This window comes from Pungitius pungitius, chromosome 15 (genome assembly GCF_949316345.1).
Source record: "Pungitius pungitius chromosome 15, fPunPun2.1, whole genome shotgun sequence".
Lineage (NCBI taxonomy): Eukaryota > Metazoa > Chordata > Actinopteri > Perciformes > Gasterosteidae > Pungitius > Pungitius pungitius.
This window is the reverse complement of record NC_084914.1, coordinates 4588389-4599004: the sequence shown is the minus strand read 5'-3', so window position 1 is coordinate 4599004 and position 10616 is coordinate 4588389. Positions and strand designations below refer to the sequence as shown.

At 42.2% G+C, this 10616-nt stretch overlaps 3 protein-coding genes and 1 non-coding gene across 5 annotated transcripts; 2 read left to right on the top strand and 2 right to left on the bottom strand.

Moving 5' to 3' along the window:
- The first annotated feature begins 231 nt into the window (after positions 1 to 231).
- On the top strand, positions 232 to 2119 carry myl12.2 (myosin, light chain 12, genome duplicate 2). 2 transcript variants are annotated; one of them, XM_037459096.2, is made up of 4 exons: positions 232 to 386; positions 980 to 1197; positions 1296 to 1457; positions 1630 to 2119. In XM_037459096.2, the coding sequence occupies exons 2-4, from the start codon at positions 1014 to 1016 to the stop codon at positions 1800 to 1802; spliced, it is 519 nt and encodes a 172-aa protein (XP_037314993.2). In that variant the 5' UTR covers positions 232 to 386; positions 980 to 1013; the 3' UTR covers positions 1803 to 2119. The 2 variants fall into 2 exon arrangements, with proteins under 2 accessions (XP_037314993.2, XP_037314995.2); XM_037459098.2 differs by lacking the exon at positions 232 to 386 and adding an exon at positions 758 to 843.
- A 54-nt stretch (positions 2120 to 2173) lies between these two features.
- Positions 2174 to 4889, bottom strand: bag1 (BCL2 associated athanogene 1). The gene is made up of 7 exons (XM_037459095.2): positions 4730 to 4889; positions 4131 to 4259; positions 3950 to 4032; positions 3759 to 3872; positions 3531 to 3638; positions 3348 to 3410; positions 2174 to 3261 (listed from the first exon to the last, which is right to left on the bottom strand). The coding sequence occupies exons 1-7, from the start codon at positions 4764 to 4766 to the stop codon at positions 3172 to 3174; spliced, it is 624 nt and encodes a 207-aa protein (XP_037314992.1). The 5' UTR covers positions 4767 to 4889; the 3' UTR covers positions 2174 to 3171.
- A 347-nt stretch (positions 4890 to 5236) lies between these two features.
- On the top strand, positions 5237 to 5325 carry trnar-ucu (transfer RNA arginine (anticodon UCU)). The gene is given in 2 exon segments: positions 5237 to 5273; positions 5290 to 5325. It is a non-coding gene; the product is annotated as a tRNA-Arg (tRNA).
- Positions 5326 to 5929: 604 nt separating this feature from the next.
- On the bottom strand, positions 5930 to 9857 carry chmp5a (charged multivesicular body protein 5a). The gene is made up of 8 exons (XM_037459494.2): positions 9667 to 9857; positions 9040 to 9144; positions 8905 to 8951; positions 8499 to 8592; positions 8238 to 8309; positions 7986 to 8094; positions 7266 to 7381; positions 5930 to 6379 (listed from the first exon to the last, which is right to left on the bottom strand). Exons 1-8 carry the CDS (start codon positions 9733 to 9735, stop codon positions 6329 to 6331), a joined length of 663 nt encoding a protein of 220 aa, XP_037315391.1. The 5' UTR covers positions 9736 to 9857; the 3' UTR covers positions 5930 to 6328.
- Positions 9858 to 10616: the final 759 nt, after the last annotated feature.

Here is a 10616-nt window from a genome sequence, read left to right as displayed (position 1 = left end):
ATATTGAGATAGAGAACTAAAGGGAAAATGAACGTTGGTTTATTAGTAACTGCTGCCGCCTGGCGGTGGAACATATCAACTACAATATTTGTCCGGACAAATATTTAAAAAAAAAAAACATCAACCAAACAAAGCATGTAGAACAGCTTAATTTTAGTAGTATGGTCGTTTTACTATTCAACTATGTAAAAACACAAACAAACAAACAACAACATGGTATATTCCGGTGTGTTGGCCCCGCCCCGCTGGGCTGCGATTGGCCGGTTTTGGTGGAGAGGAAGCGGAACACTAATGGTCACCGTGCGTCGGGCTGTGGATGCTCGGGTCGCCCGTTAGCTGCGTGTAACGGTTACTGCCTCTTGGCATCGACGCTCGTGATTTCTGAGGTGGGTGGATTCGTTGAACATGAGATACATCCGATTTCCTTTTGAGTTTATTTCGGTTAGCTTGTTTGAGTGAGTCGGCTCGTTGAGTTAATGAGGTCAACCAGGGCTAACTGTTAGCTATTAGCTAGTAACTAACGTTAACGGTTATTAGTTAAAATGTGTATTTAACGTCGCAATAGTACATCTGCATTAGGGTTTTCCATGTATTGTCGTCGGCTAATGTGTGGTAGCACAACGCTGTCAACCGTATGTCAGGGGACCGTAAACACACTTCAGATTGGATTTTAATCATTGCAGTTAAACACCCAGAAAGCCGAAAAAAACATATCGACAAATAGCGTAATGATCTCCGACCATTGTTCTGTGCAAAGTCCAGTCCAGATGTCCACAGCTGCAGACAGGGCCCTGTTCTCTTCCACTCTGCGGCTCAGACATTTGATCCCAAATGAATCAGAAGGTGATGGAAGAGAAACATCACCCTCATGTCGCTCATTCATGACCAGATCCACGATGGTGAAACCGCTCTCAAATCAACTTGACGACGATCGTGTGGCCTTTTTAGATGACAGCATTCGTTTTGATCTGTGCCACAGGAGGAGAGAGCAGGAGAACCAACTTACCGCCATCATGTCGAGCAAAAGGGCCAAGGGAAAGAACACCAAGAAGCGTCCTCAGCGCGCCACGTCCAATGTGTTTGCCATGTTTGACCAGTCTCAAATTCAGGAGTTCAAGGAGGCCTTCAACATGATCGACCAAAACAGGGATGGTTTTATTGACAAAGAAGACCTTCATGACATGCTGGCCTCATTAGGTAAAGTTAACAATGTTTTTACACACATTTAGACTTATTCTTATACTATGTATTAGCACATTTCTATAAAAAAAAAACCCTAATGACTTGTGATCTAGGTAAGAATCCCACAGAGGAGTACCTGGAGACGATGATGAACGAAGCTCCGGGCCCGATCAACTTCACCATGTTCCTGACCATGTTCGGAGAGAAGCTCAACGGCACAGATCCGGAGGACGTGATCCGTAACGCCTTTGCCTGCTTCGACGAAGAGGCCACGGGTGAGTTAGGCGTTTTTCACATGTCAAAACCTGCAATTAATTTTTTTCCCCCCCATTATTTTGAAATTGGGCAATTTTTTTGTTCTACAAATGTTAGAATAGTGTGGGGGTTGGGGTTCAATAATAGGAAATGTCTGGAGGGATGTCCTGTATTCATCGACTCATCCCACAGGTATAATCCAGGAGGAGAACCTGCGGGAGCTGCTCACCACGATGGGCGACAGGTTTTCGGATGATGAGGTGGACGAGCTCTTCCGAGAGGCGCCCATCGACAAGAAAGGCAACTTCAACTACGTAGCATTCACACGCATACTGAAGCACGGGGCCAAGGACAGAGATGATTAGTGACAGGAGCTAACTCTCTAATCAGGGTCCATTGTGTTCCTATCATGTCTATCAAGTCAGAACAGCAATGTCCTGTTATTTATCTCGTGGAAAGCTCCTCTGGGGTATAGCTCCGTGGAGGTCATTTGTTTAAGCTGCTTGTGGGACCACACTGTACCTCTGAGACCCCCCCCCCCCTTCTAACTCCTCAAGCCCTTCTCCCAAAGCTCATTTGCACATCTGTGAAAACACTATCGGGTCTGTATAAGCTAATGAAGATGAATGAAAGACCCACATGGATAAAGCTGGAAATAAAAACAAGATGGTCGTTGTGATTATTTTGCTTTTACTGAATCATTTGTATTTCCGAGGCAGAATAATCAATGCTCTACTCAGTTTTCAGAGGCTTTATTTTAAATCGAGGGAGATTGAAAGCAAACACAGTTCCACAGTTCACAATAACTTCGACGATGCGTGGTACACTGGATTAAACTAAAGGGGCTGGCTTGGAGTTTAATCCACAGGTAGAATATTAAATAGATGCAACATGGCAAAAGGTGGGTGGACAGCATTGTGTTCTTACATTTCTATATTTCTATTCATAATGGGGCTGGATTTGCAGTTTCCTTGATTCATTCATGAAATCCTTTTTGAGGTTGTGAGAAATGCCCTCAACAAGTCTCACCAATCATGAAATCAATCAACAAATAGTTTCAGCTCTGCTTTGGGGTTCGCTCTGCAGTTCCAATCAATACACAGGTTTATTAGAAAATAATTCACTGAGGAACAGTTTGTGCAGATCTGGGACTAAATAAGGTTTGTTTTTTCCAGTTCTGCAATGAGCTCAACCAACATCTCATGGGATGGACTGAAACATTCCAGCATCAGTGCCTGAACTTTTTATCAAGAGCAAATCCCTTCGGCCAGGATCCCCGATCCAGTGGGAGATCCTCAGAGGAGCGCTAACGTTTAGCACAGCAGATGTACGCTCGTCAATGTCATCATTCTTGTTGCCATGTGTGAACTAGCAGTGAGAAGAACTCCGCTTTCTATGAAATTGTTGAAATGATATTGACATTCGAACAGGGCCGTTATTTTCAGCACTTTTTAAAAAAGTGGAGCTACATCATTTATCACAAATCAAAGCACCCGGGATCCTTTGGTTAGAACCTCTCAAGGAGTACTTTCACACGTCTTCAACACAGAACCATGTATTCCAGATGTTCCCAGCATCAGCGCCAATAACCAGCCTCCTGTTCACAGGATTTTCTGTGATGAAGAGTCTCTCACGTACATCAAAACAAAAATAAATAGACACACTTGACGCTTTCTGTACACTTTGCAGTTGCTCACAGAGCAACGTATAGCACAAGATATGGTGCGACTGTGACTACTCCGCCAGGGCAAGATTTTTTGACTGGATCTTTGAAAGGTGATCTGATATACAAGCCTCGATCTTGTCACACTGGGCCAGGAAGTCCTATTGACAGATAATAATCCCAATTAGTAATATTTAGTGATAATTCAATTAAAACATTTTGGTTACATTAAAAAAAAGGGGTTTACCTGCACAGTTTTTACAAGTCCCTTTTTCTTCATTTTGCAGTCGTTGTAATTCTCCGGGATACTCTGTAAAACAAAACAATTCTGTGTTTTTGACATCAAGAATAACCTGTACAAAAATAAGGATTCATGCATTTGGATCCGCGATCAATAACAGAGACAATATGTATGAAGAAGAAAAATCACCATGGCATCAATCTGCTCTAGGATCTTCATGAACTGTTCAGCTGCTATTTTCACTCTGTGGTCCAGTTTACCCAACGCTTCTGCCTGGAGGTCTTTTGCCAGGAAGCCCTGTGGAAACAATGGGTGACAATCAAAGATCTTAACAGAAATTTCTTGGAAAATATGTACTGGAGAACAGATCAGACCAATGCAGGAAACCATGAATAACAAACATAATTGATGCCTTACATTCTTGAGTCCAGTCAACTCCCCGTCTACCTTCTCCAGCTTTTTAGCCGTCTGTTCCACAGATTTCTCAATGTCTTTCAGCTTCTTCAGCTCAGTTTCTTCCTCTGGACTGTTCTGTTTGTAGATCGTTGGCGGTATTTGATTAAACACAAGGTCACACATCCGAGAAATCACCCACGTAGAATCCTTACCCGTTTTCCAATCAGCATGAGTTTGCACCCTTCTTTTATTCCTACGCTGGACAGACTCTCCTCCACGTCCTTCAGAGATTTCCCTGCAGTGTCAGGACAGATCAGGCATGGTTAGGCTTGGCGATAAAATGATATTAAAGCGTTCTGGCATTTGAAAGAAACAAGAGAAGGCCCAGCCCACCTTTAAAGATAAGTTTCTGCGACGTTTGAGGAACTCCAGTAGCTTTGGTGAGAGCATCGGAGAGGTCTTTGACTATCGGGCCCTTGACGTCATCCTCACCAGTTAATGTGATGCTGTGCTTAGTTGATCCTGGAGTGGGAGAAAGCGTTAGGATTCATGCACAGTTATTATTTTACACCACTGTCACCCGGGTAACCTCGAAAATGAGCCTTGAAAAAGGAATTCAAGCGGAAAATTCAAGCAACATTTTATGTGAACCAGACTGTGGGAATTGTTCGTGTTTCGCCTAAACCCTTTGTGTGTCACGAAAGATGGATTTAGAAACATGTTTTGAGGGGAATTACAAAACATCTTGTTAAAAACCACGTTAGGCAGCTATTAAACAAAAAGGTGCAGACGACAGTCAAGTGTACCGTTTCATTTTGTATAAGCTTATCAAGGCATAAAATAGATTCAACTGAAGTTAAAGCTAAGCTAGCCTTACTGTAGCTATATTAGCTAACTAATTCATAGCTACTCAAACTTAACTAACATTTTGCATATCTAGCGTTATTTATCAACACGCAACAAAAGTGTAGCACCGTGCGAAGTCGTATTACCGTATGCAACTGTCACTGTTATCGTTTGCGTTGACATAATGGGTTTTATCGTCCTTTAATCACAACATAAATCAGAAGATTTGTGCTATCAGGCTAATAACTGTTGCTGAATGCTAACCAACTACTTCCGGGAGAGACCCACTCGTCCCGGACAGACCGGAAACAGTTCTTCTGACGTCGGTCTTAACATTTATATGTTTATTAAATATGTAGTCGTATACTCGTTAGGGTTAGGAAACAGTCTGCGACATGCACAACAAATATTAACATATACGTTACCTGTTAATGACAGTGATTTCGTTTGAATGCATTAAAAAGCACCACACGTATGGAAATCAATGTCAATCCAAACTATTTTGGATTCCTCACGATAGCCGCCCTGTTCCACGACGAAATGTGGGAGTATTACGTGTTTCGCTCTCCAAACCAAGACTGAACTAAAGTGACGTTAACTATTAAAGGTTGTCTACACAATTGGTCGTTCTACTGACCGCCTTTCTCTCAACAGGCTCTGTGGCGCAATGGATAGCGCATTGGACTTCTAGAGATAATGTGTAGTCATTCAAAGGTTGTGGGTTCGAGTCCCACCAGAGTCGGATTTTTAAATAAGAGTTTGACTTTGTTATAAACAACCTACGGACAGGAAATAGGCGCTTTTCATGAATAGTCGGTTATCCTCATCACAGTAAGACTAGTACGCAAACTATGGAGAAACTATCTGTTGAGCTTTCATGGTGTGACTAGTTAAAGGTGAGCTTTACTAAAAAATGACTCACAATGCAACTAGTAATATACCAGTAGCCCGCACAATAAACTTTTGCCGTCTATGGGAATGTCCAACAATCCCAAACTTCTGGAGGGATGTTATAGTTTGTAATAGATGTTTAGACAACGTGTTTTTTAATGTCAGAATGGATATTTTCACAAACATCAAAACCTCTGCATCGCGTCGATGCTCGAATCTCTCATGCTATAATAGTGTAAAAGCATTAGTACGAAGGCTAATCACGTCAAAATCTGAGAGTGCAAATGAGGTTTAATTAATATTATGAAATTACAAGCTGGACCAAAGAGATGAACCTAAAATAATCATAGATTTCTATGTACACTTTAGAATCAACATCAATTTTGTCATATCACAAGTGACACTGAGATCTTCTTCGGTGGAATCACTGAAAGATAAACCTTTACAAACTGTAATAAAGCATAAATGAAACCACATCATTTATTTTGCATGTTTCATTATAACTCGCAGACATTTTAACGGAGGGAATCATCTCCACAAAATGGTGGAGACTGAACGACACAGAAAACTAGAACACAAGACAAGTAAGACATTTAAAAATTAACTAGGTAATACTGGCAATGGACAAGACTGACACGTGGTAGATGGGACAAAGGGGAAGTAGTGTTTTTAAAAAAGGTTCAGCGTGTAACAAGGCCACGTGCTAGCACGGTAGTGGTAACGGTACACGACCCGACACCAGGCGAGCTTCCAGACCCAAGTGTTCTCGGGGCAAAGGTTCTGCATGTATAAATGTTACTCTACTTATAAAAGTGTTTTCAGTTGAAGTGCAGTTGTCTCAATCCGGTCCTCGTCTATGAGGCAGGAATCTGCGGCAGACCAAACTCATCCACCAAGACGCCGTCCTGAAAACCAGAAGAGCAACGTTCACAAAACCGACCTCTGTAGTTTCACACACTTTAACCCCCGACGACCAAAAGCAGTCGCCAGGCTTCTTCTGTCGTGCGATCACACAGGTAAAGTTCTGATCTCAGACCGCAACGTTATTTGACACAACCGTACCTCGAGAAGCATCTAAGGAACGTGTGGACTTGCCCAGTGATTCTCAACTGGTGGGTCCCGTTTTTAAACCCATTTATTAATTAATTAATAAAAAATAAAAAAAAATCATTCTGTGATTTTATTTTGAAGGGACTTTTTTAATGCAGCGGAGTGTGTTTTGGAGTGTCATTTTTTTTGGCTTGTCCGTCCACGTTTTCAGCAGCGTGTGCCAGGTTGGGTCAAACCATTCTGATATGGGGGAGACATGGGGTTTTTAGGATAATTAAACATCCTGAATATAAAATATAAAATTCAGCTTATGAACTTGATTTTGAATAAATTTGAGATGTTGAGAATGCTCCTCAATTTGGGTCGCGGCTTGTCATTGAGGGGTGATGGTGGGTCCCGGAGCCAGACCAGTTGAGAACCACTGGACTAGCCAAACAACAAAGCATCCAGGCACGATAGAAAAAGCAAAATGGGAATTAAAATCGTGGAAGGCCCAGTGTGTAGGTATTAGTACCATGTAGCGTGAGGGTCTAAACTCTATCTATGCATTGCAATAATAAAAGCACAGAAATGGGTGGAGGAAAGCGGTTCATGCCTGTCAGCTTTCTATTTGTCAAATGAAACAAGCGGATATGTGAAAGCTCTGGCTTGACGTTTCATTTCCACATGTTTTCAGTAGTCATTTGTCACTGCGTTAGCTTCGGGAACCAAGGCGCCCCGCGGCGCTCTGGCGACTGCTACCTTGTTGGTCTTGCCGTCACTGGGCAAACCCTCAGGGATGGACGGGGCAGCTGAGGCCTCGTCCAGGTAGGAGCTGTCGTCGTCCAGCAGCAGCTCATCGCCAAGAGCGTCCAGCTCTGAAACCACAGTTACGCCACTTATCTTACAACTGGACACACCAGAGGTACGACAATAACAGTAGAATAATGTATCTCACTGATTAGAACCATTAGAACCATGTTTTGTTCTTGTCACAGCGTACATCATATTTCTACCTAATTTGCAGTCACTATTTCAATCAGGCTCTGTGGTGTGATGGATAGCACATTGGAGACAAAATGTGCAAACATTAAAAGGTTGTGGGTTTGAGTCCCATTTCAGATACTTGGCTCATACTGACCAATGTTGCATGGATAGAAATGCAACTTATTCTGGTGCCCCAAATTGTATGGTAGAACTATTTCTTGAGGTCCAAATTCTGATAAATGTGGACTCTCTTTGTTGCTTAAATGAGTATGAACACCATTAGTTTGGCTTTTCTGTGTTGAAAATGCAAATGATATTAACACACACCTATCAAGTAGATCATCAAGCAGCTATGGCAACATAAAATGATTATATGCATGATGCTCGGTAAGTGAGTTTACTTTCCAGGCTGGGTGCTTTATATTTGCACATTTAAAGTTGCTTTATAGATGAAGCTGTCTGCAGATACACTAATCGCAATTATTACAAGTATACCTGCTTCAAGATCATCCTCATCTATCTCTGGAGTGCCGTAGCTGCGGCTCAAGGCCTCTTGCACCTCGCCGGCGTCCTCCATCATGTCCTCCAGCTGGTCCTGCAAATCCTAAAAGTTCAAACACATGGGATCACTTTGAGCATCCGTAATCTCTGACAAGAACAATTGGAACATTGCCTTTTGGTATTATTTTTATTTGTCACCTGTTGGTATTTAGCATTCGCACAAAAAAAATAAATTGACCAACGTACGTCAATCTGATCCAGCTTGACGTCCTTGTAAGCCCTTTTCATTTCCTTTGCACCGATCTTCATGGCCTCCACCTGGGGACAGAAATGATGTAACAAGAACTCTGTTACTGTCGCTCGCTCTCGCTCTCTCTCTCTCTTTCTCTCTCTCTCTCGCTCTCTTGCTGTTGGAAAAGCAACCAACAACATATTAAGCTGTAAAGCTGTAGTTTTGAAAAACAACATCAAACCACGTTGTGTTTTATCGAGTCGTGTGGCTCTTACGGTTGTTTTGGTGTCCTTTAATGTCTGGATGGTGTAGTTTGCCTGCTCCATGTTAAAAGACTGCTGAGCCAGCTGCTCTCTTTGACCTTCATACCTGTGTTAAAAAAAATGCAGTTGGTATCATGCACATATTTTTTTAAAGCTTATTTATAATTATTATGCAATTCAAATAATCAGATCCCAAAAGGACTTATTGAAAACAATATATATGTTTGTGCTCTGTAATTAAGCAAGCTATGTAATGATGACACAGATTCTGAATAACTATAACATTAACATATTGGATATTTCTGTTAAGAAATACAATGAAACTGTATATATTGGCCACGGTGATAAATGGCATGATTCATATTTAGGAATTTTCATCAAACATTACAGAGTAAACACTTTGAATTGCAGGACTCACATTCTCTTTTGCTTCAGGACCCTCATGGCCTTCTGTTTCACCATGTTCTGCAGGGAATTCGATGAGAAGGAATGTTTTCTATATTCTCTGAAAAAAATCATGCAACATTCACAGATCCCACAGCCAGAGTGTTACCTTCGAGGGCCCCTCTCTCATCTTCTTCATCTGATCCTTGTACTTCACCAGCTCAGCGTCCAGTCTGCCGATCTTCTTCTCTATGGACTCTGACCTTGCATCGACCTTACCGAGGAGGAGAGATGATTTATTAACTTCATGGCAGACCCAACAGTCCTGTGTGAACTGTAGTGAGTGTATCTACTGTATGTTCCCCGGTGTCCCTGCTCATTGTATTGAGGAGACATTCCAAAGCGTTTTATATACACTCAGAATTGCTCCCCCCCCCCCAGACACACAATTGCCAAACTAAAAGTAAAATGTATTCATCATACACTGTTAGTATATTATATTCAGACCCGTGTTCAATGCATGTTTCCCATGTGATTAGTGTTGGAATCATCCACCCAAACTGATGCTAAACCTCCGCCCTTAAATCTGCAGACAAGACAGTTGGACAGTTGACTGAAGACCGGATGGAGGACAAAGGGGATGAGAGGCAGTACGTGTGTTTGCTAAGTATCGCAAGGTGCTCGATAACTGCGGCAGGTTAGCTAGCTAGCGCTGCTTGCTGCCCGGATCATAACGGTAACGGTACCGTTAGGTCGCGGCGTAAACAACAATGCGCCCCCGCCTGCCGCTACTCACGTTGCCGATACAGTCCGACAGATTCGGAGGAGGCGTTTTCGGTTTCCCGCGTCCGAATATTCTGTTCATTTTCAAAGCGTTGGTTGACCACGGAGCTTTTGGGCTTATTTGGGGTAACAGTTATACAAAAAGATGAAGAAGGATCTCTCCCTCGAAGACACCCGGAAGCGACGGGTCCGACGCAAACGGTTCCCATTGGTTGACACCTGGAGTTCTGACCAATGACGTTGTCCTTTTCTTTTTTACTACACGTCTGCCCCCTCGTGGCGGGAAGAAGGATTGCAGCTATAATGAAATCCCATTGTCCCCCTTAGACTCTGCATTAATCATCAGTCTTTGTTGAAGCACCACACTTCAAATAAGGTTAGATCGATCTTTTGATCCATTGTTTTACTTAATTGGCTCGCTACAAAAGATTGCTAATATTTAATTGATAATAACATATAATGTAATAAAACATGTATTACTGCTGGTCTGAAATGAAAAGTTACATGATCATGTCATGTAATGAATATCAGGTCAAAATCACCTTCTCCACCCTTATCAACCTTAGACCACTTACCTTCGGAGAACCAACTTATACGTGTTAACATCTTATCAGTATTTATAGCTGCAGACACAATGCCGTATTATAGAGTGAGAAACCCATTAACTGCATATGAGTTCATCTTAACATACCTATAGAATTTACTATACTGCTAGTGTTTTTGGAACTCGAAAGACGGATAAAACCCTGCATTAATCTCGGTTTCCATGGCAGCTTAATCACTTCACACAGGGGTTGATGGATGTGATTTGCCCAAATGTCTTGGAATTACTGGTCAGATTGTCTAGATTTGACAAGGGCCAAGAATTACACATGTCCTTTGTTATCGTGTGCGTATCCACCTGGTGATTGTAAGCCCAAAAGTGTCTTTCATCCCGGTTTTTGATCTCCAAGCCAACTAATG

Excerpts from the sequence above, each read along its gene's own strand:
- myl12.2 (XM_037459096.2), top strand. The coding sequence starts at position 1,014 with ATGTCGAGCAAAAGGGCCAAGGGAAAGAACACCAAGAAGCGTCCTCAG. Across the intron at positions 1,198-1,295 it reads TGACATGCTGGCCTCATTAG|GTAAGAATCCCACAGAGGAG; the intron begins GTAAAGTTAACA and ends CTTGTGATCTAG. Across the intron at positions 1,458-1,629 it reads CTTCGACGAAGAGGCCACGG|GTATAATCCAGGAGGAGAAC; the intron begins GTGAGTTAGGCG and ends CTCATCCCACAG.
- bag1 (XM_037459095.2), bottom strand. The coding sequence starts at position 4,766 with ATGTCAACGCAAACGATAACAGTGACAGTTGCATACG. Across the intron at positions 3,873-3,949 it reads TCATGCTGATTGGAAAACGG|AACAGTCCAGAGGAAGAAAC; the intron begins GTAAGGATTCTA and ends ATCTACAAACAG. Across the intron at positions 3,262-3,347 it reads GACTTGTAAAAACTGTGCAG|GACTTCCTGGCCCAGTGTGA; the intron begins GTAAACCCCTTT and ends ATCTGTCAATAG.
- chmp5a (XM_037459494.2), bottom strand. The coding sequence starts at position 9,735 with ATGAACAGAATATTCGGACGCGGGAAACCGAAAACGCCTCCTCCGAAT. Across the intron at positions 7,382-7,985 it reads TGAGGATGATCTTGAAGCAG|AGCTGGACGCTCTTGGCGAT; the intron begins GTATACTTGTAA and ends CTGTGGTTTCAG. Across the intron at positions 6,380-7,265 it reads GTGACGGCAAGACCAACAAG|GACGGCGTCTTGGTGGATGA; the intron begins GTAGCAGTCGCC and ends TCTGGTTTTCAG.